General features: G+C 35.3%; 1 protein-coding gene across 3 annotated transcripts in view; it reads right to left on the bottom strand.

The window, feature by feature from the left end:
- The window catches only part of LOC138324082 (netrin-1-like), a 46,438-nt gene extending 22,209 nt beyond the window's left edge, over positions 1 to 24,229 (bottom strand). Inside the window, exon 1 of one of the 3 annotated variants that reach the window (XM_069269124.1) lies at positions 22,601 to 24,229. In XM_069269124.1, the coding sequence (XP_069125225.1) occupies positions 22,601 to 23,633 (1,033 nt within the window). In that variant the 5' untranslated portion in view covers positions 23,634 to 24,229. The remainder of the gene's footprint in view (positions 1 to 22,600) is intronic. The other 2 variants (XM_069269123.1, XM_069269125.1) reach the window with 2 other exon arrangements.
- Positions 24,230 to 26,310: the final 2,081 nt, after the last annotated feature.

Genomic DNA, 26,310 nt, shown 5'->3' with positions numbered 1-26,310 from the left:
ACATAATATGTATGTAGCGGTTTTGTCTTGTATGCCCGTAAGTAATACTCAGGTAAAAGGTTACGACAAAATACATTCTAGTATCTAATAGATAGAAGACCAATAACACTAGAATTAAAAAAAGATATCGACTTTACGACAACTTATTCAGTTTTAAAATCAAATGAAAGAAAAAAAATCATTATCGACTTGTATATCAGTTGAGATTTGTTTTCTTTAAATAAATGAGTAATATTTATTCATTTCCCCAACATACGTTTGAAATAATTCCATGTCAAAGGTTGAACAATTTATCCGAAATCACGCGAGTGCATGAGTAAATACGTCTCGATATGTAACGTTTGAGTGCAAAAGTATCATATACAAAGATATTCAATGAACACAACGAGATCTTTTGTGCATATCAATTTGTAGAATTCTCATTACCAAAACCAAATCATTTTAACTCAACCAAAGTTTAGGAGAATACCCGAAGCCAGCTAACTCTATTCAACTGGACTTGATTCGTATATCGAATTAATTAAAGTCAACAAACAATCAGACATCTTTAATCTATCAATTTAAAGTTAAACATCCAGAATGGGGTCGAGATGAATCACACAATCAGCCGACCATATGTGTTTTTCAACAACAATGTATGAGTGGACCTCGCGTAATCTACCTGTAATGTGCCGACATCGTTGAGAAGGCTTTTGATAAACATAGTTAGAGTTGAGCTATTGAATAATTCTCTATAAAGTCTCCCTTGGTCTGTCATGTTTACTTCTCACAAGGTATGACGAATTGGATAATTGTAAAGGGGAGATTAAATGAAGAATGTAGTAACTCCCACTACTCCCTATATGTAAGAAATATTTATTACTTCCAGTACCCCCACACATATAACAGATATTTATAAATCCCACTAGCCCAAATTTTTAAGAAATATTCGCAACTCTCAGTACATTCACTATATGTAAGAAATATTTCTAACTCCTAATGCCCCACTATATGTAAGAAATATTCTAACTCCTAATGCATCGCTATATGTATGATATATTTATAACCCTAAGTGCCCTATTATCTGTAAGAATATTTATAACCCCTAATGCCCCCACTGTATGTAAGAAATATTTATAACTCCTTGTGCCTCAATATATATAAGAAATATTCATAATTCATAGTGCCCCATTATGTGTAAGAAATATTCGTTACACATAGTACCCCCACTATATATGAACATACAAAGATATCCAAACTCCGTCTACATAACTATATAAAAGAAACATTCATTACAACAACAATATGTAAGAAATATTCAATTAGAAAGATATTTTTAAAGTAATAACATCCTAAGAAATATTCCGTAGTTTCGCGTCTAAGGAATCTCCATTAGAGAAATACTATTAAGACTGTCTTGAGCTTTAAATATTATGAGGCTAAATCTTAGTATGAAAATGATGAATTCTTCACAAAAATACCTTATTTTGTTTTACCTAGAGTTTAGATAGCATGCATTATAATAATGATTACCAAAGAAACCTATCAACGGAAGGAACTTTAGGATTGTACGCTTTGATGAGCGATCGTCACGATACGTTATTACATGTTCATTTAATCTCATAGTTATTTCTAAACGTTATTGAAATGTGACAAAAACAGACAAAACGAAAAGCGGAATCCGAAATCAAGTACACGGATATCACACACACTATTCGACGTCTTAATGTTGCTAGAATATTTGAAAAAGAATGTGTTTATCTAGTCTTGTTTTTGATTGACGTTTGTCGTGGATCATGTTTTTCAGGTTTGAATGGTCAAATATTCCGTTGAACAAACGAGGAAGAAGAGACTATCCAGACATGGTATGTATGCTCATGGCCTCCCTATCAACTCATTACAGATTTGCTGATGAATCCATTACAGAGCTTTGTGGGACCGCAACGGTCCCGCTGCTGGCTTGCCGAGCGAATAACTAGACAATTTAAAGCTTGGATGCTTCCATCCTTCCTACCTGCTGCTTCTGATTTTCAGAGATGATTTGATAAAAATTGAATGGAAAATTGGCGACAATTGAGCATGAAATGTTATATCGGCGAGTGCTAAATACGTGTTGGATCGCTGACAACATATCTCCGTTTAGTTTTTATACGACAGCTTAGCACTTCTAGTTGGTGGTTCACAGCACGACATTTCAACACGGAAAACAATATAATTCGAACAACATGTTTTTAATATAAGTACAAGTTCGCACAGAGGAGACTTTTCATGCTAGCACATACGAATCACATACCTTACCGCTAAAAGTGGGCTGGAAAGACCTCTACACCACGTATGTATTGATACATTGACATGTTTAGAAGGTAAGGCGTATTTGTTAGAGCTATATATCATACGAGTGATAAGCGGTAGAAACCAGAAGGGACAGAAAAAGTATTTCGGATACATCCAAAGTGAGATAACACGGTTGGGTATCTACTACAACAACAGACGATAAGCTATTCTGAGACCAAACAAGCAACACGCCTTCCTGAAGGGACCAAAGATCAGTAGGTCTGAGTCTACAATATATATATAGAGCAGATAGAGAATGACCCATCTACGTACAGCTAGATATATCTTGATTGGCGGTGCAAACACATCTACTACAATCAGATGTACAACTGTGGTGAAACAGAAATACCCGCATCGGGCCGGGCAATACACACCAGTGTCTAGCTGGAAATCTGCAGGTGTCCACGTCTTTTTGTAAAAGATAAACTGTAAGATTGCGATGGATACGACCTCACCAATAATATAGCCACAATCCACTTACACAATCGGAAGAACTATAGCATATGTATATCGATATATAGTTACACTACTTCCTGAAGATGTATCGACAAATAGTTTTGAACCAAATTTAACCATGGGGGACACGTGTATCGATAAATCCAAAAAACAGGAAGCGATCTAATCTGGTCCTTAAAACGGTAGTCCCACTTGTGATGGGGTATACTGATGTAAGGAGGAATATAGTGGTATATTTTGATGTTAGAATTGGATAGAGAGAAAACTTACAGAGAAAGAGTTATCTTATTGAATCTACTGGCAGGAAAATAAAATTTATATTGATAAGAAACGGCGTCAGAACCGTTCGGTTGTCAATAGAACAGCGAGTGCGATACTTACGACACACATATCGCAACTTTACAACACACAACTCTCACGATAGGTGTTTTTGGCATTCACTTGAACCTTTTCTAGTCCTACCTATCACTGAACCATCCATTCATGCTAGTTAGTGTGGGTTGGTAAAGATAAAAAGTCTGAAATATCTCAGCATACACGTTATGCCTTCGCGTTTTTCTTAACTACAGTTGTAAATCTTGTCTTTATTGGGTAACAGACGTATTGAGTGCGAAACGTAAAGAACAATCCCGTGCAATACCACACAGTCGTAGAGGTATTCCTATGGCGAATCCCGCTGTGGAAACAGTAGGAAGCATGCGTGGTAAATATCTGACGGACTTTTCAATACGAATGCGGTATTATTATATCTTAGTCGCCTTCATTGCTATCGCTTCTCCTATACGTTTTGATGCCAATAAGTACGGCATATACGCGAAAACTCATGTCTGATTCTGAAATTCCTGGCAACGAACTAGTGTTTTATCTTGAACTTTAAGAGATGATACTGAAGGCGACGGCAGATAGCACAAGGCGGGAATGATGTCGGACTCCTCTAGGTATGGATTCGCAGGAAAGCTTCATTGGATTGCCTCCACCGATCTTGCAAGAGGCATGTAAATAATTTGATCATTATCATAAGTGTAAAATATACTTTATTGATAAAATTACAGGCTCAAAGGATTTATGTGATCTAAAGCTACATATATAATGGGGAGATAGGCGGTCTGACCGCCGGGCTGTCACCTAAATCAGGCCAGAATATGATCGGACACCGCGATAATGAGTTATAGACAGCAGAGGGAGACCGGGGAAGAACGGACTTGCTGTGTCTTAAAGCATAGAACGTACGCGGACGAGTACATGGTCTCTCAGACATAAACACAATTAGACCTAACATATCTCATAAAACATAATCCGATAGAGATGTGGAAAACATAAAGCCTAGCATGGTGAGCTGCCTCAGAATGTCGAGAGGAGCTGTGGAATAGGGTTGGACACGTGCTACTATTTTACCAAGGTATCAGACCACACAAGAAACATTCATGAACGAAATTAAAGCGATCTCACATCACATGTAACGCTCTATAGGCCTAATGGTTGGGAAACATACATCTCGGCTAAATGTCCCGTTTGGTCACTGGATTCCACTAGAAGAACAGCCCAGGAACCTTTAAATCATCCGCCATCATTTACCGACTGTAAATAAGCCCGCTATATATCAAATAACATTATAGATCGAGACAGAATCCCTTAAATCTCGTCTGGAGCTCCTGGCTAGATGTAATCTCGTACGATCTCGTAGTGTTTCATTGCTAATGAGGTGTGTGTATTACACATCATGTTCAAGCGTATGTTAACTGCACGTGTACTGCGTGGTTGAAATTGCTTCCGATTGCCGACCTTTTCTTGAAAGAAGCCGAATACACTTCCTTAGCCTCTTGGCACTTATGTTAAGTGACGTGGAATTTAGGAGCTACATTGACATGATTAAATATATATGACTTAATTAACTGTGATCTAATTAGCACATTAGATAGATGATAGTGTTAAGTACTATCTTAACAAGTTGTTGAGTATAGCTATCACATTTTCTCATAAAGGAAACGGAAGGTTTTTAATCAAAAACAAAAATTTACCTACAGTATAAAGTTGTTTTTATTATTTGTAATTGTTTTAGGTATGAGTGATCTCAGAGTATATTTATTGATTCATGGAATACCGTGACCTGACAAAATCACATTAATAAGGTTCGAATCTTGTAATCGATTTTAAATCCGTAAGTTTTACAAACGTAAAATTTCACACAACACTAGTTTAAGAATGTCCAGAATACATAACCTATTTGTAGACCATCGTGAATACGAAAACTGTTACATATGTACGTGTACTGTACCAAGGTCAAGAACGATGTACATTGAGAATAAGAATTATATTTTGATTTACCCTTTGAAGATTGAATTAAAAACATACTATACGCAGGTTGTTAGATTTACCGAAATTTATGTTAACGTTTGGAATTTAAGATATTGCGATGCAAACTAGGTCTTAATCGAATTTCTCAAAAAATCTAACAGAGTCTGCACCCCCAATATAACATGTTGCACTAAACTTAAAGTGGTGAATTATTTGTTTAATTATATTGGAAATCCCTTTTATGCTGTAATAATTGAAAACATTCCGCAATATTAATACACCTTCCAAATTGATTTCACACCATAATAACTGTACTGCATTTGTTTCCTCACATAAGTACAATATAATAGCGAATGACTTTATCCAACGTTGTCAATCATCACAGCGGGGAGGCGAAGAGACCACGCCCACTTGCTACTATTAACAGTTAGGCAACATCAGAAGATACAACAAAGCTATAGCTCATACGTATGCAGGGTGAAAGAGAAATGGGTTGATTTATTCAATAAGCTGTTTTATTACAGACACGAGGTGAGACGGTGCTAAGGATTCAAACTATGTGTAAGGCAACAAGGGAATTGACAAAAAGGGGCGAGAAAAGATAGTTCATCGTGACATTATTCACGGTATTTCGTACATGTTTAATCTTCTTATATATATATAGGACTGAGCGAGACCAGCGTGCCAATTATACGCATCTTTACCAACAAATTACATATAAATATATCACACACGATTTTTATACCAAGAAATTACATTGTACATCATGTAGTGGAGAACATTGCTTGGTTGGCATTATATAAGGAAAAGATTATTATAAAGATGCACATCTTTACCAACAAATTACATATAAACATATTTTACATGAGTATTATACTAAGGCTTTATAATGCATATCATGTAGTCCCAGTAGTGGGGAAATAGTGCTTGGTTACCATTAAATAAGGAAAAGCTATTATCGGTTACTGTAGAAGAGAATTTTTATTCAAGGTATTGTGGGGTGTTAAATTTTTCGTATGGATTCAGTAACGACCACACCAGACACAAAACAATGCTTTTCTAACACTGAAAAAGTGAACATCGGGCAATTAATTAGATGTTCATCTGCTTTTCCAAGCCATCGTCTTACACACAGATACGTTTTCACTTTAAGTCAGAAGTCAAAAAATAATCTCCTGGTTCATCAACGGATTCCTTCAACCCAAAAATAGCTGCTGCGAAAAAAAGTTGAAAAGGAGAATGGATGAGAGTGAAATGCAAAGAGATAATGATATATAGCCAGGACATGTCTAATGAAGAAACCCAGTAAAGATAACGGATTGTAATTCCGGAATAAAACTTGTGAACATTGTAGGGAATCCTGCGATGAAAATCCTATGCAAAAATTATCGGTTTACAAAAGGATGGATGTCCCTTTAAAGGAGGGGAATACATTTGCCCAAATGAAAGTCAGAACGTCAGGTGAACATTCAGGTAGAGCCGGGACCACAAACCTCCACAAGATGACCGCCATGGAAGTTGTCATGCTAATTATAACCTAGTCTTGTCTATGAGGGTCCGCGTCTATTTGCTTGACTTGATTTCGTTTGATACCAAATGTAATAAAATCTTCAAACACTGGTGTACTGAGGGTCAATACAAAACAACGTCCGTATACCCAGTGAATTCGAGATGTGATACTCAACTCTATCCATTCGTAATTAAGTCAGTCGAGCAAAAGACGGTATCATCATGTTGACCTGAAATGTAGAAACTTGCTTTTGTGTATATATTGTCAGTCACTGCCGGCGTGTTCCCGCATAAGACATCGTCTCAGGCCAAACTGACTGTGGGTTACAGTGTAGTTGACAACAAACAAAGCTACCCTATATGTATCCTATATTAAACTTTACGTGGATTCTTACAGGTGAGAGGAAGAGTGACAATAAAATCCTTTTTAATAATAATGATAACTACAATAATCATATGGCCGATACAATGCATGTTGTCTGTGCGTTGATTGCGTTCGGGAACTACGACTTTTGATAATCAATAAACCCTTAAACTGGAACTAAGCATAAATAAATCGAAGATGTGGGAGAGCAAGTGAGAGGAAAAATTCTTAAATAGCAAGGGCTGACAAGAAGGTGGGACACACGAGCACGTGAATAGGGCTAATAGGGTGATTCATGTTCGATTATCTATCACATTCCTCTCTAAAACCACATGAAAGATGGTCACAGCATGAGACATTGTCACACCTACACGCTCTCAGCTTATCCTCAACACAGGGCCTGATAAACGATATTCATTTTAATGGCACTCATCATTAACTAAAATCTGATTCCACAAGGCATGTTAAAATTGATTATCATTGACCGACAGCAATAAATCAGCACTCCTTCTCAATCTACATCCGATATCTTCTGATTAAAGGAAATTGGTAGTAAAATTCAAAACCTTACAAAATGCACCCGAATCACAGCTTTAGAAGAAATTTAGCCTTGAACAACACTGTTATGATTGTCAGATTTGATCAAGTCCTTGAATTGTTTCCAGAGAGGCTTTACAAACCCATAACATCTCAGACGGTTCATAATTCCTATTTACACCAAAATCACTCTTCTACTTTGTTTATTATTTCAATTCATAATACTCTAATTTTCACAAAATACATAAAACTACTCAAACTTACCTAAGATCACATTCATCTAAAACATAATATTATATTAAGTTATATCTTGATGAATAAAGCCAGGGAAAAAAATGAAAAGATGCAAAGTTTTCCTATGATTCCCCATGAATTTGGCGTTTATTAATATTTCTGTGACGACTTTGATAGACAGGTCGGGTATATAACGCGCTCAAGAACACCTGATTACGCTGGCAGTAACACCACTGTCCAGTCTTATCGCGTGGAGATAAAGCACGTTCAGAAACATGTCTAAATCAAACACCACTCCACACCTATGTAGTGGTGTTATCGTAGCAAGTGTAGTAAAACTACTTGGGTTATAGTCTATATTGGCCCTCGTGTAATAAACGATTGATATCACCCTGTTGATGTGACGGGTTTGCTACCGTCGAGATTACCCTTCTAGTCCCGAGACCAAACACGACTGACTTTGGTAGGCTTCAACTCCAGCTAAACCTAGGGCAGGCAAGCTGGGCTCGGGACAAGAAACAAAATCAATCATATTTGTGCAGATTTTATATTGACGTCTCGTTAAATCAGTCTCCTTTAATTAATTTCATTTATTTTCCAGACGATTATGAAGTTTCAATCCACTTTAAATCGTGTCTCTCTATTCTAGTCACATTTCTATCCAGCCACTCTGGTCAGAAAATAAAGGTTACTGGATTACAGAGGTTTCATTGATGTATATGTAACAACGCTGTGCACATTTATTTACTGGTTTTGGTTTATGTGTCCATGACTGATTAAACTAGGTTCCCATTGCCTATTACACAGAAACATATAGGGTGGCTTAAAGTGAATAGTCGGGCAAAGAAAACCAATCTAAATGCGTTCATTGGCCTTCCAAAAGTTCTCACATATTAATACGACGGCCAAGTTCTGTTACGTTTCCCAATTCTGACCAGTAAAGAAAAGGAAAGTTGAAAGCATTGAAAGCGAGGCTGCGTGTAAATGTAACCACGGACATAGTCAGCCGGGAGGACGTTTTAGGATTCCTATACTTTAAATTAATTTCTTCGTACGCAGACAGATTTTGGCGAGAGATTTTGTTTTTCTATTTCATAAGAAATTATACTGGATACATTCACACCATTTTTACCGACTTTAGCCATCCTTGCCCGACTGTTCACTTTAGTCAAAGTGTACACCAAACCATTTGGAGTAACTACATTTAGGTTACTGTAATCTCGACTATTTATCCCTTACACAGAATAGAAAGAATAGACGGATTGAGTTTTGAACTGAGTATATTATAAGAAATTAAATTGATTCCTTCCTAATATTAAAACATGAAAATATTTCGCAAGCTTGGTATGAGGCTGTCGCAAGGTATTTGGTCTGTTATAGGTGGATGGGTTTGGGAAAATTAACTTTCTAGAATCAAAAACGTCTCTAAATGACCTCAGGTATTACTATGACCTAGCAACATTTGAAAGTGTCACAAAAAGTTAATTACTAACCATGACTGACCTACTACACTCCCACATCTCACGTGCTGCTATATCAGCACGAGATGAGCACAAGATGTTGGGGCTGATTAGAAAACTAAAGAAAGTATATCTGCGGCAGCAAAGAATATTTCGCCTTGAAGGTTTGAGGTTATCGGAGAGGTATTCCATACAGTTTGAGTTGGATAAGGAAACAAGATTAAATTCTTCTCTGATTTTTTAATCTATGAAAAAATGATCGCAATACAACCACAAAGAGGGCACGGGAATATATCATCGACTTCATTACTAGAAACGGTACCTGGGGGCGCATCTTTTCTTTCGTTTAATAACCGTCTGTCTTGCAAAAAGTTTAGAGAAGTTCTCATGGATTCTCGCTCTGAGCATCGTGTTATTTGCTTAAAGTTTATTTATATAGTTTAACGTATTGTATAGCATGATATATTAATGTTCTCGTAGTTCATTAGCAACCATAAAAACAACAAATATTTCAACCCTCCAAGTAATCTTAAAGTTACAAACCATGGTAAAGAGTAGCCACGAATATTTTGTTATATAGTACATACATTTGTTATTCTATAGTCTTATTTACCGTCAAGGATAAAAATAAACACATGATGATATAAAATCGAGAGTGGTACAAGTTATCAATATTGTTCTGCATCACATTAAATGATTTAGTAAGAGCTACTACATGTGGTCTCCCATTTATGTATCGACAGTATGTTTTGCATATATGTTCTTATCTATGGTTTTCCCCAATTTCTTTTGGCTTTTTACAAATACTGACAAATTTTATAATGAAACAGTTCCCAGAGTGGACGGAATGTTTTAAAGTCTTGTGTAAGCTATTATGAATAAAAATAATTTTAAGTACGTTTTATAAGCAACGAAATTGACAATTAATGTATATTGCACAATACTGCCGCGTTGCATGGCGCTGATATTGTGCAAGAATTCAATCATCAGGTTTTATCAATTATTTAATGTAGCTAATGTAGCTTATAACATCATTTTCTTTGAAGGTGTGGTAAGCAATTGAACTTTTAAATCAACTTTGGTTAAATAAGTGAAGCGATTGAAATGTATATCCTTCACAGTAAATTTGTTTTCACGAATCAACATTGCAGCAAGATTCGAGATTAGCTCCGTTCGAGAAATATAATCGTATATCGTTCATTTCAATTAATCTATCTTTCATGAATTATCATAGTAAGACAATTTTATTTCAAATTTTCAATTTGAATAAAGCATATAGCATACTTCATTTCGATTTTTATCAAAGACTCAATTGGCTCGAGACAAAAACAAACCATAAAAAGGTTACTAAAACACTTAAAACCCGTTTTACTTTTAATGGGGATATGTTTCAGTGATTTGGCATTCGCTTTCACTATGTTACATTTGACATTATATGGTCGATGAACCCGATACTGTACTGCTGGCGAAGACATAAGTAGTGTATTTCGTTCTATTCTAATTGAATCTCATCTTTGCGCATTCCTGTATTATATAGAGCATTGTAGTGCAACGGTAAAATATATTTACGTCGATTCATGAAGAATCACGAGAAACTCTGTAGGGATATGATGCTGGCAACAGAAAGAGCATTCAACAGATGTTTTTGATTGTTGAGAATGATTTCCAATTGTTATTTCTCAGTCTTGAACATTCCACATGAAGTTAAAGTACGTACATAACGTTACTCTACATGCCAACACATCAACATTGTGCTTCATCCTCAGGATTTAGCTCGGAGTCACGAAGCAAGATTAAAATATTTGCTGTTTCATAATGCTGATGTTTTTGGTGTAAAGTTGAATTCAGATTTGATTGTGCACTGGTATATAAAGATAGTGTTTGGTAGCTTGCCCGCACTGGAAATGTCTGAGGTATCAATTTACATACGATCTGTTCAATTCATTTAGTCTTGTTTAAAGATAAAATGAGATCCATATATCCTCTCGTGATCTAAAAAATGGAAAGTTAGGAGATCAGATTAATAGACATAGGATGGTTTTGTAATACTTTTTGTGATTAAACTGATCTTTGTGAACGGGTGATGGAGTAAGTGCTAGAATACATTGGTACATAGGAAATACCGAATACTGTTAAGTTTCTAATATTCGCAGATTCATTCAAATTCGCGAAATTTAATTCCTCGCGTAAATGATCAAGTTCATGTTTGTTTATCACAGCCTGTCATGTGAATGACGCTTTTAAAGACTGTTAATATGTCTCGCGAAAATAAAGTTCCAAAACAGTAGATCGCAAAATTATACGTCAGGGAAATTTAACACTTGTACAGTATATTGATATCCACAATAAACTACTACTGTGAAAGAGGAATTATTCGCGACGCAGAAATTTTTTGGCTTATTTATTTTTCAATAAACTTAGGCGAATATATCAACACCCAAACATATGAACAAGTGCATATCTTGACATGTAAATTAATAGACTATGCTGATGCACAGCATGAGAATAATCACATAAAAGTTCTCAACATTTGGCACGTCCCAAAGATTCTAGATGTTAAACATTACTATTGGCATTATTACGGTTTGCACAAATTATAAGAAAATACAAAAATGTTCTGCCAAAACATTGTTAAATCTTTGCAATATGGCGCCAATATATTGCAGCCCAAAACTGATTGTCCAATACAGTCATATGAAGTATGTCCTTGCTAATTAATATGATTTATGATTTGATTAGTTTTGGATTTTTTTTCCGGAAAGCATATATATGAAAGAGGTTTAACTTTTTGTTATAAGTATAGTTCTATATCTTATCAAAATTTTCATAATAACATATAACCTTAATTGAATTTTTTTTGCGGATAATACCATGGCATTTTCGAAAAAAAAATATCCTTAAAAATAATTTCCTCAAGCTTGAAAGCAAAATTTGAATTTGAGCAAATTGACATTAATTCGTTAAGGTGTTTCCAGAATCATAAAGGATCCAGTAAAAAGTCCTCCTAGATGGCAGTATCATTAATTATATGCGATTAGACAGGTTCCATTCTTTCAGCCAAAAACCGTCATTAAACCACATTAAAATTCTATGTTTGTTTTAAAGGACACAAAACTGTGTCGAAGAAAAAAAATAAAGGCATGTGCCTAATAAATATAACCAAGCAAATAGTCTTAACCAATCTTTAGTAATTACTTTTTTTATTTACTTCTATTGAAATAATTCTATCATTTTCTCAGAGATTATTTCTCCTACTATTATTCCTTGTTTTATTCCAAAACACATGTATATCACCATCATCATCATCGTCATCATCATCATCATCATACCCATCATATTATCCTACAAATCACAAGATTGAATGTGTCATACTTAGCGAGCATTTCTGGTAGAACTCGCGAAAATTGGTCACCGATAAAAAGATTCAATAATATAAGTAGACCTATTGCACAATCTTCAAAAATGTCACCATGGAAATAAGTATGATTTTTTTTTAATTATAACTAAACTATTTATCTACGATACAGCAAGTTACAAATGACAAAATAGCAAAATGATAATTTTGAAATCAATTCATCACTATGTAAATTTATTCCTCCTACAGCTTGTTGTACCTATGATTCATCAAACGCATCATACAAATTAAAATTGATATATTCACCCTAGCGGTTTCCGCGGGATGCGTCCCGATTCTTAAACATTTGAGCCTAACTCCAAGTTTACGTGATATGCGTAGAAGTTTTAAGATGTCTAATCTGAATTGCTCATAGCTTCTGAGTTTTTCAAAGTGTAAAATTTCAGAAGTCTTACTCCTATTCCGTGTACCACATAAGTGCATCAATCACATGATAACAAATTGCCAAAGACTAGCCATTAAAATTTGTAAAAACGAAAATCACAAGTAAACCGTACGTTGCTCAGTTTCCGCAAGAAAACCTCTAAGATTATTAAAATTCAACGGCCTAGCCCATTTGATGATAAATCAAATTATCACTTCCGTAGTATGTAAGCTATGGATATGGAAAACGACTATTATATCTAATACATTTCTGATAGAACTACCAGCGTGGAGCATGCTACATGGAATGTATTTTTGTACTTAACTGTTTTTAACCTGAGACTGTATACTATCAAACATGTTGCATGAACACTTGTGATGCCATTCCGTAATTTCGTACTTATTCATCAATCATACATTTATAACAACGGTCAAAAGAGTATGTCTATTGTACTTGATAAATGATAATACTCTAAATCGTCTAATTTCACCTCAAAATAAATTTGGCGTTTTTCGCAAGCAATCGAAAAAACAACCCGCGATTTTTTTTTCAAATAGAGACAAAATACAATAATGCCCGTCTATATCGTGAAATTAAATAGCAACGAAAATGTAGTCATGCATAAAACGCGAAAATAATACCGTCACTAAAATAATGGGACTAATTCACGTACCACGTGATACCCGATAACGTTTGTGCGGGACTAGTAGATCCAGTGATGGAAAGTTACTCTTTGTAATCTTCCCGCTAAAATGAAGTTAGCGCGGGATATAATCTTTTGACGTCATTCAATCACTAATAGAAACAATAGTCCCCCCACAAACGTTATCGGGTATCACGTGGTAATGTGTTTATTACCATTGCATGTTACATATACAAATATTAAGCAATTATTTTTCTTTAATTTCAAAATTTGTTTTCAGGTGACTTTATGAAGCATAATGTCACTTTCAACATAAACTTTAACTTTTCTCACTTTGTACCGTTTTGAATTACTGGAATAATGTGCAACAGTGTAATAAAACATCAACACAAAAATCACTTATCGAATGTAATAGCAATCGTAGGCATTTTGTAAATATTTATAAACCGGTTGAAAGAAAAAAAGATACAGAAAGCTAAAAACAATAAAAATTATGACAAAAAAAGTAACTTTTACAGGTTTCATATCAGAGTATTTCGTTAGCTTCCATCAATAGCACTAAAAGATATTCTACACAAAAAAACCCAGATAGTTTATACATTAACATGCATTTATTCTGCCATTTTAGTTGTATAATGAACAGCGGCATTTATGATAAATATTATTGTTTTTATCTTAAATTTTGGATACAGCAACTTACATTTTCGGCAGTTAAAATAATCAATTTTCAAATTGTATTTGACGTCATATTTAAAATAAAATAAATTTGTAATAATCCTTATCGTTGCAGCCATGGTGAGTGCATTGATATCATAATAGAAGGCATTTACTCCGTCGTTTTCATAATGGCTATGCAATTCCCTGTAACTCTATATAATTTGAAATTAACTAGGTGTCAAGTTTTTTTTATGAATACGTTGTGAAATTTATCTCAATAATTCCAAAACTCAGTTTATTACACAATAAATGCTTCTCACAAGCGCTTGCATATCATTCATATTTTTCTTAATAAATTATGGAAATTATCTTGTTTTGTCTAAGTTCATTTTAAATGTTTTCTCACAGGCGTTTGCATTCAGTTTGTTTTATTAATAAATAATCGAAATTATCACAAATGTCTAAGTTCACTTTAAATGCTTTCTCACATACAATTGCACCCAGTGAAAGTTCAGACTAAAAATCGTTCGTCATGCCCATTCGCTTCCTCGGTGTACGGCGACTATGCACAAGGGTGGTCCGTAACAAATTAATGTGTTATGTGACATCTGAATTCTCCATATTGACGAGATATAGTTTAATGACCGTTTAACATGAACTAATTATAACGTCTGAATACTTATGTAAATAGAGTAAGTGCCGAGAAGCTGCTCGGTGGCGAAAAGCTCGTTAGTAACTCGTCCCGTAAGGCAGGGGTTAAAATACGCTGAAGCGCTGATCAATCCAATGTTTATATACTCTTACTGTACCGCAATTATCTCCTACATGTGACTCAAAGGTAGGAAATCAGTAGCGAATTGATAAAAGAATCAATCGTCAATCCTCAAATTTAATTTAAACATCACTTTTGATAAAAACAGTATCTGCGGTGACAGTATGCTTGTTATCAACATATCGACTTAAGTTCAATATTTGCCTAAGATCCACTTCGCTCCCCACCAGTCCGGGGTTAGCTGGTTCCGCCAGATACAAAGTGCCATATTTTCAATGGTGATTTTTTCACACCCGAAAGTAACTGCCGTCCCACCACATTTGTCACGTACAAGTGCTACATAGATCCACCCTTATAACACCTGTTTATCATTCTTACTACCCGGGTACTCCTGAAGCCAATGTTTCTGTGAGCACAGTCCACAAAAAAATTACGATTACATGGGTCACATATATTGACACTTTCACTTACATTCCGGAAAGGGTTTTCTAATGACTCATTTCAATGTTAAAAATTTATGTCAAATATTTTGTTTAATTAAAAACGCTCGGTTACTTTGAGTGCAAAGAACTGATTGGCAATTTGGATCGCGTTCAAATATGACATGACAATGCTTAGTTGTAACATGTTGCCCCATATTGCATTGGATTTATTTACATTTTAGATAATGATAAATTGCAGCGTTCTGTCACATATAACATGACAGTATGTGCGAATTCCAGCATGCATTCGGCCCAAGTAATAACTGAATATCGTCCATAAGTAATGCGGTCTAACACACAGTAAGCCGATGAGGCTTATACAAGCGGGTCAGGTTATTTTAGCAAATCCTTGTCATCTGGTATGATATTCCCAAAGGATCGAATCAAACAGCGAAAGTTAGATCTCAGTGGGTGAATTACATGGAGTTCCACTGACACTTTGTCGGTCAGACCAGGCTAGTTTACCGTTTAGCTCCTATTATGATATTGTTCTTCTCCTGTGTATAATTTTTTGGATTTTTGGAATGATTTATGGGGAAGTCCGGAGTCCGCGGATATTCGACCACAGGATGTGGTTCATTCGTTATTAACGCCTTATCATCGATAACACCACGGGAAAACGGGAGGGGGTCTTCAAACATGGGGGAAAGGACCATCAACTTCGATAGGGGCCACTCCGTAAACATGCTAAAATAACAGATAGGGGTCAAAGTGGATTTCACAATAAGCCCTAGTTATACAGCTGACAGTTCAACACCTTCAATCAAAAATATAAAACTGACCTTAAGTTCAGATATTACAATGAGTTGGCATTTTAAAGGAATCTTTGCGATATTTTCAATCCATAAATTCCATTAATAAATACTACACAATCTTCATATGTTAGGGAATAAACGTTGTTTTGCAGTATAAGATATAAAGACTCTAAATATTGAATATATTAAATACATAACATACGAATATTAATAGCAAGAATATTTATGGTCTATGAAGCAAAATTAAATAATTTGGATTTATAACTTGGGTAGGAAATTGTTGAAATAACATAACATTGACACAGTGATTAACTTCTGATCCCAAAACCCAAATTTTATTAAATAGAAACAAATTGTGAACGCAATGTGGATTATTACTCAAATATCTATATATAGAATCAGGTGTTTTGGAAAAACGTAACAATCTCAACTTCATAGAAGATACTGGGATATAAATTTACAATATGGACGATAAAAACCAATAGGGGCACATTGATATACATGTAATAGAGGCATTTACTAACAAAACAGAAACTATAAAAATGGGGATGCTGAAAAAGGAAGCACACGTGAGCCATGGACACGAAAAAGCAGAAGAAAACAAAACAGCAGAATTCAGGACGAACCGAAACAAAAAAGGAAGACAGCAATAACTACTAAAATAACAAAGTAAAAAGGACTCTGTAGAACAATTGTGAACATGGGACGTCCAGGATACGGTTAAAAAACCAAAAAACACACCAAGTAAAAAAAACCACATTATCAAGCATGTGGGGGTAGTATTGGAATCAAGCTGAAAGGCGACAATAAAATCGAGGATTCGCCAAAAACTGAAAATGTCAAAAAATATTGAAACCATGAAAGCATCCAGGGAAGGCGATAAGAACCGGGGAACAACAAGACAACATGAAATACTCTTCTTAGCAAGGCAGATAGTATATCAGGTGTTACAGCGTAAATTTAATGTAATTGTTTACCGGACCAAATGGTGGCATGTTCGGAGGAAAAAAGGTATTTGTATCCACTTTACCTAGTACAAACACACATGTAATTTCGTGTTTTCATATTCCGACATTAATGGTGTGTTTGGTAAACTGAACACCTCGTTCAAAAATATTTAATTTAAACTTCAAATGACAATTTTCTTCGTATAATTGTCAATTATGTTTGATAAGACATAAAAATCTTCGATATTACCTTTGGTTAAAAACTGCATGAAATATTGATCAAATAACAAATTATAAAAAACATAAACATTTACTCGTTCTGAATTGATAGATATTTTCGGGGTAAGAGTGACAAACGATTGAAAGCGTACATCAGAATCTGATAGAGAGGAACGAGCCTACGTTGGCTGCTCTGAACAATAGACTTTCATTATTATATAATTTTGTTATATTTTGACATAACAGGTAATGAGAGAAAATAAGCAACATGTATTGTACAACATGATTTGCAGTATCTGGTATGATTTATCACATGGGGCATGATGGGATTTTGCTTTCTCTTTATTTTTAAACGTGAAATAGCAGTTCTACATTCATATAATGTTCCCTGTTCATTTCGTTACATCAAACATTTAATATGAAAAAAAATGATTGTTTTGTTTCATATGGAACAAAACCATTTATTTTATAAAACCTAAAATGAGTAGAATATTCCAGTACATTTAACATGTATACATGTATATATATAAGCAGAAACTTTCATTAAAATATTCGTATATTACATACCGCAGTGCAATGCATCAAACCATGTAACAAAGAAAATGTATATTACATGACAATCCCCAACATCTTCCCTATAGCATGAGGTAGCAGATTACATCAGAAAATGTAAAATCGAGAATACAGAAGCCTTCTCGTATTTAAATAAAACCGATACTGTTTGGAGTATCTAGTCTTCGTTTCGACCACTTAATTCGTGTAATCTATATGGTTTTAATATTGCGCCAGGTGCGTTGCACAGATATAGCCTATCTGAGATTTAAGTGGTGCAAATATTAAAGTTACTTCAGTCTTCACATCAAAATGATGTCGGTGGAAAATTTTACGTTATTGTAGAGAAAAGAAATACATGTATGCTTTTTTTGACAGTAAGCTGACTTCATTGGTATTGGTCGCTTTAATAGCATCTTTTGTCTCATAATATTTCAATATATTTTTAGATTTACTTTGTGTAATGCATACATTTGCGAGTTGTCTTATTTCAATTTATTATGTAATACATGTATCTACAATATATATACATTTAAATTGGGATCACATTTTTTACATACCGACCAATCTATCCGAATAAGAATATATGAGACATTGACATCATTATTACAATTTAGAACAAAAATATGCAACATATTTAATATACAATATTCGTATTCTTTACATCACATACATACACTTTGTATTGTCTGTATAATAATACTGCATTATATGGGGCTGTTTTTGTGTATTGTATTTTAAATACATGTCCATATTCTTAACATTACAAAATATTACATACGTCTTATCTTTACAATGTATATTGCTTATTGATTTTCCGGGTATTATATCTTTTTTATACGTTTCCATAATATTTATCTAGATAAATATTTCCTGGTATTTACCCCATTACATTTAAATCCATATGATACATTGCATTCTGCATCATTACAGTTAGTGTAAAATATTTCTATGTAAATCAAAGATTGTTAATAAAATTCTATTCTCTTTGCAATATTTATAGAGTATGACATAATTTATCATTTTATATGCTCTTGTATTCTCTATGCAATGTTTATACAGTATGGCGTAATTTATCCAATTTGTATTATTTTTATATATATAGTTTCAGATATTCATTAGAACGTTTAGTGACAATGAGACTTCGCTTCTCCAGTATGTCAATAGAGATTTCTACATTTGACAATACATTTTGGCGATCAAATATTTGCATCCCAGTCTTCAATGCAATTATGTTCAAGTAGGGCTTTCACCAGGTGGCCAGAAAATCTGTATATTATTATAAACTTGCTTCACATCGAAAACTGTGTTTAGTTTGTTTGGCATCAAAGCATGTTACTCACTATACAATAACAGATTGCAACTGGAAATACAAACTGTCTTATCTGATAGTAGACTGAGTTTTAATGGAGGACGAACCATTGACTAGAGTTGGCAGATACAAGGCAGGAAGGGGGTATGTGTGATGTTATTAGGGTTGTCGGTACTAGAGGGGCAAATGGCGTGTTAACCTAGGTTATTGCGGGCAGGGAGGCAATGTTTTGTTACCCCAAGTTGTCGTAGGAAAGAGACAATTGTAAGTTACTCTTGGTTGTCATTGAAAAGAAAGATCAACTTATTCTACCCTTGATTGTCATGGTCAACAGTTATGTTGCCCTATGTTGTCACAAACGTGAATATTTTTTACCATTATTTGCCACGATAAGAAGAAAAAAAATCTGTTACCCTTGGGTTCTAAAGACGGGAGAGGCCATAGTTTGTCACCATGGGTTACTACGGGAGAAAGAGGGTATTTCAATGTGTTACCCTACGTTACCACGTGTGGGGAGAGTGAAGTTGAGTTGCTCTGTTATTATGAAAGATGGTATTAATGCTATGTATATCGATTGTCCATTGAAATAAAATGATATAAATTCTGAGCGCCTACACCAGCAAATACATGTTGATGTTTTTGTCGGACATGACCTATGCTTTATACTATCTCAAAATTTCAGCAATAACGTACTGGAAAAGAGAAAAGTCTCTTTCGATTTTCTTAACAATTCAAAGTTATCTGGACTAACGTGGTAAAGGTAGCAAAAATGGCGTGATGTTAATATCCAAATTAATAGCCAGAATATGAGTTTTATAAAAAGGTGACTAGTTCTCATTCAAGCAGAATCATAGTTACCTATAAAAGCTGACGAGTTCCCATTCACTCTGAACCGAAACCATAATCACGGGAAATTATATTCAAATTTTATTCGCAGTTTATATTTAATATATTAAAATGGAAATTTAAAAGATTTATTGGGAGCTGAAATTTGACTATGGTAGTGATACAATTAACTTCAAAAGACGCGCTCTTTTGTCATCTATTCATTACGTATCTGTGTTTCTATCAGCTAGCACCTGAGGTTTGTGTAGGACCAGGTCCCAATCATGTCATCTCCGATTATTAGAACTGATAACACGTCACAATATATCGCCACACAATAAAACATTTAGAAACGAGAATTTGTCAGTAACATCATTTATAAGTAAATAACGGTTGAGTTCTCCGGAAAATGTTTTTTAGATCTTTTTTTGTTAGATAAATCTTTCGAGAAAAAATGTAGTTTTTTTATTTGAACTGTTTGGGGAAGAAGGTGGTGGTATTTTTGTGCTGACGATTAAATGAGAGGTTTTATAGAGGTGCGTAGGTACGGAATGTTGGAGCTAGGGGACCTTTCTCGCTCAATGGTAGGACTTTGTATTGGCATGTCATTATGTGGCTCCCTAATCGGGGATTATGGAGCGACACCTGGTAGCTAACCCTATTACCGGAAACACATTTGGTGTGAAAATCTGTTATGGGACACTGCTTTAGAGCACCAAACAATGACAGATTACTACCTATAAGTCGTGTTTATTTCAATCGTACGGTGTTTAATAAACAATACAATGTAAACAATTTTTATACAGCGTACAGCTACAAAGTTGTCGAACGAGCTTCTCAACAATCAAAAGAAATGCCTTATCATTATTTGATCGTATATTACAATATTAAAATTCAAATAAATTGCATACCAGTTTTATAATTGTTATCTATTTTGTTTATTTCTTTGCTTAAAGTTAAACAAACAATACGTTTTGTGTTTCGGGCTAATTAGCGTGATTGTTAAAGTATATCGCTGGCCTAGACACGGTCAGGTAGCAAACTCTGTGAGTCAGCGAAACGCTCAAATGGCGGTAAGTCAGGCAACGCGAATTCTTACCGTTAATTGGATGCCTTCATCAATGACCGGTGTTAACACCCAGAAAACATCTATCAGACTTATAGTGCACAAACACACGTTCGCTATCCCTAACAGTACATAAACATTTGTCATGTTGGGGGAGGGAGAGAGGGGAAGTCTCGAACATTTGTGCATTGTATATATTAAAAACCCCAAAACGCCGGCTTTTATAGTCATCTTTAAAGAATCTTACTATCATGTATTTATGTATTCTAAAACCTTAATAAATAAATATCAATTAGATAAAGAAATTGTATTGTGGTGTAGGGTATTAAAGGTCGGTGTTTCGGTGGGAGAAGTAGAAGTTTGTTGATAGTATCAGCCAGAGTATCAAATTCTAACATAGAATCATAAATTACATATTGTAGAAATAAAATCAACATTTATTTATGTATTATGGCCAGTAAAAAAGAAAATAGCCCGGCTCATGACAATGTTATGACCGATCCAGACAAGCCAGCGACAACTTAGGGGATTTCTTTTAAAAAATATCAAGAGCTATGATAAAATGTTTTCTATTCATATTCTGTGCGTACATTTCTAGGGCAATACAAGGATTCATTTAGTGCATGTGGCTATACTCTGTCCCTAGTGTACGGAGATAAAGCCATTGTACAGTGTTTTAGACATGGATATTTTTCGCATCTAATCTCAAACCTGCTACATTTATATTTACCGAACACTTATATTTCGCTCGTTTTTCTTCCTTCCTGTTCAGGGAGCACATATAGACCTGGTGTAAAGATTACGGCGAACGATCGGGGCCACACAATTTGAAAATATCTCAAAATTTTACAACTTATAAACCTTATCTATTTTCATTAAAATTTAAATCGGTTCAGTGCAGGGGTAATTTGGCAGCGCATGCCCGTTATTTTCAATCCCAACAGGACGAGTATAACACGTGCCGTTGCCCCCTCCATTCCCCACCCCCGAGCTCCTTCAAAAAGTGTCACACCTGTATCCTCCAGAGATAATTTAAATCTGTGAATTTATCATGCAGAATTTTCATTTTCTTATTTTTCGTCATAGATAATTATGATATGCGAATAAAATTATGTAAGCATTTTATGCTTAGCATCAACATAAATAATTTTGAAGATTAAAGAATACAATTCCTGAAAAATAATATTTCTTGAGGTCTACAAAACATGCTTCGGATTTGAATCGATTGAATAGCTTTATATTTTTTTGTTCTTACAGCACACAAGCCTCAAACTAATTTTTCATTAGAAACCAGAATATATTGTAATTGTAACATAACTTAAGATATTGAATGAATCGTTTTATATTATAAGTTCCTTCGGAATATCAATTCATAAATTCAGAATCACTTGATGTAAAAATCGAGATTTTGCTTTAGACTTACCCACACACTCGTTAGCATCCTTATTATTTGCCCGGGCCCACGGGCGGTCCGAATGGAAAGCCTTACATTTCTCACAATCGTAACCTGCCGTGTTGTGTTTGCAGTCACACTCCAATCGCCCTTCTCGATTCTCGATACATTTCGAGGCATGTCCGTTACACTTACACCTCCCTCCGACAGCGAAGTCCGACAGCGCGTAGTAATAACTCTTCCTCGCCGCTTCGTCATTCGAACTCTCATCCCCAAAAGTATTAAGCTTACTGAAAATCACCATGACGTCCGTCGCTGTTACCCAGTCTTGGAGGATGGGGCTGTTATCAAAATCATAAGCTGAGGGTCTCCCTTCCAGAGTACTAAAGGCTACCCGAGCACCGGATAGGGGTTCGATGTCACTGTAGGCTTCAGTACACAAAGCGTCCTGTTCGTTAGCTTTCGTTATGACAGCGCGTGGTGATTTGGAATACATCTTTTTACATGCATTTGAATAATATTGGAATGGTACCCATGTTTTGCCATAATCAACACTTTTATAAATAGCCATTGATGCTGGCCTTGCGGAACAAAACTGTAAGCTGATATACGTCATTTCATATTTTTTGTTTAAAGATAATTTGAGGGTGACATTTTGAGGGTACTGTACGTACGTATCAGACATCCAACACGTGACGTTGTTGGGATTATTCAAGTCAGTTAAATAAGATGCGGGATGCTGCCTCTTAGGATGGTTTGCATCGCAAATAAAACAGTTTCGAATAATACCACCGTCTTTTCCGAGAGTTGACTTACAGTATTGACTTGCTGGTGCCCCGCACGTGCTTGAAGCGTAAACCTCTTTCGCAAATGCAGCATTGACGAAATCGGGTACGCACCGGGTAGGTTCACCCCGATCGTCATAACAAGGGTCCTGGTTCGTAGGTTGTTGGAACATATTCAGGTAGGATGGGGAGGCCAAAATGAAATGGGTACTTAAAAACCCCAATAGTAATGTAAATTTAGACATTTTTGACGACAGTTTGGACCTCTCGGTTATCATTCCAAATTCCACTCCATGTACTCCAGAAACAAATAAATACACAACTATTCACAATCATTCATAACTATTTTGATTAATTTAGATTTACATATAACTGACAGGATTTTTTTTATCTTTTAGCGCTATCCCCATTTACACATGTTGATGGAAGAACTTCGGTCGGACAGTTGCTTTGATACATCCCAAAAAAGAACTACTGGTGACCACTGGATGACCACTCATGCTCCGGACACGTCTGGCGGAGATTCGGCGATCGTCATGATTCCGTGTTTACGAATTCCACAAATATATCATCCACGTTTATCACGACTATATTTGTTGGTTCCGATGCTTTGTTTGATTACGTTCCGATGTAATTAGTATAAAATAGCACGTCTAAGTTTTGAGAGGATAAATTGTACTCCGTGATAGTGCTGCCTACTCCTAAACACGAGTGGGATCAGTACCAATAACACAGATTTACACTAGAACAGCTACATACAATTCCAAGTCCGATTTCCAACACCGTGGATGCGAAAGTCGTGAAACAGTCTATCAACCGGCACTGTGCAGGGCAATTAGAACACGAGTTGGATTATACATCGAGGCTCTACCGACTTGTGAACGTAAACCTATTCTTGTTATCAGGCCACGCCCACCGCTGCCAATCAATGAGGTTCTCTCAGCTCACAGGCAGAGTACCCCGCTGTAGGCCCCGCCCACCTCAGCACAGTCTCGCGGTTGCACTGTATCGCTTTTCTTTCGAAACAGTTATATATTCCTTTAAAGAACAATGAATGTTGGACAAATTGTTTGCTTTTACGTCATATGTCTCGTCAACGATTGCTATAATAGCATTTGTTTACACAAGATCGTATTTCGGAATATATACGTTATTTCTTTCATTTTATTTTTCTTCATTCTAAAAATAATATTCTATATTACCTGTAGACTGTGGTACGCATATAAATATATAAGTATCCCTGTGTGACGAGGAACAGACTTATAAGCCACCTGAATCAATATCACTAGATCCGTATCGAATATCGACAAAAATGTGGGGTCATTTACCCTGCTATTGAGCTAGCCTACAGTGGGATGTAAATGTGGATCAAAGTTCTGATTTATCCCCAGTTCTCGTCTGACATAACTCTACTCTGATTCAATCCAAAGCCGTATGATCTTCATAACAATCAACATAAAACACAAAACACGAAAGAAATACACAATTACAAAATTAGATTTGCATTTTTTACGTCCGGGGTACACCGGTATATACAGTATAAAGAATACTATTTCCCTCCCCCAATCCTCCTGTCCCTTCTCGCCTACGCATACAATTCTCTGCTTATTCTTTAACCCCCCCCCCCCCCGGTTTAGCACCCCCTCTTTTCACATACCTGGTGTTCATTACAACATAAGTGCCGAAATACCCGTATTACATGCTTCGTGCAATCACAATGGACGCTTGTTTTTTTCAGAATTTATTTAATGTTGAAATGTATCCCGGCTGATTTTTTTTCAACTTAACTGACAGATTTAATTCAAATTAAGTAATCAAATACTCTTTATGAAGTGTTTACAAGTTTAACGAAAAACAGAAATGCAAAATACATTTTGGCTTCTGAAATATCTACCTCTCAGAAATGTCATGTAAAATATTTTAAAACATGTGTAGGGGTAAACATTATCATGCATGTAAAATGAAGTTTAGTTGGTTCACAAATTAATTTTTATTCAAATGCAAATTTTTACTGTCGTATTATTACGGTATGCAGAATGAAATTTCAATGATACAACAAAACTTTTGCTTTTAAGTTTATCAATATAGGCTATCTATATAAATATTATAACCGACCTCAATTAAGGTGAATAATAATTTATAAGTGATGGTTGTTGTATATGAGGAGGGAGGGGGAGTCTTTGATGGAAATGGTGGTAGTGTGTGGCCTCAAGGGGTAAAGCCCTTTGTTGACAGACAAGTCAGTTCTCTATAAAGGGAGCACTGATGGAGAAAATTTAGGTTGTATTGGGTTTGAACGAGCAGGGGCAGCGTTAGATATCAGTGGATGCCATGGCAGCACACAGGCGCGTTAGGGAATTTCAATTTAGTGACTGGGGAAAAATACATATCACATATTCATCTTATATTCAGAAAATTGTAAATTTATATTCATGTATGGAGTAGAAGATGACAAAGCAAGTTCTAAAAAAGTGATAATGATATTCTAAACGAAACGTACAAAGTTAATGAAACGTAAAGCAAACATGGTCGCACCAGGCGAATTGTCTTTCCTTCCGTATAAAGCCACTGTTTGTCTGTAATGATAAAGTTGGGGTTTATTTCAATAGTTTTCACACCAGGCTAAGTACCCAGGTGATAAATTTGTCGAAGTAAACAAATATTAGCGCCTTCTTGAGTGGATACATGTTTAAACTGCTGTAGACATCGATACCACCACTCCAGCGGAACTCGTCACATAGCTATCCGTCGATAACGATGGGAAATCGATGTATTGATTATCAGAAAAGGTTAAGCCTGGGGTGTTCCAAAAATTTGGCTATACCCGTTCCAGGTGTCAACAACGAGGTTTAGGTTGCGTAATGAACTTATCGGTCGGATTCCGTTACATTCTAAGGTGGTGAATTCATTTACTTTTCCATTCACGTACATAATTAGCTTGCAGGCTAATTCGCG

Source organism: Argopecten irradians, chromosome 5 (genome assembly GCF_041381155.1).
Source record: "Argopecten irradians isolate NY chromosome 5, Ai_NY, whole genome shotgun sequence".
In the NCBI taxonomy this organism is placed as follows: Eukaryota; Metazoa; Mollusca; class Bivalvia; order Pectinida; family Pectinidae; genus Argopecten; species Argopecten irradians.
Note: the sequence above shows the minus strand (reverse complement) of the source record. Positions and strands in the feature narration are given on the sequence as shown.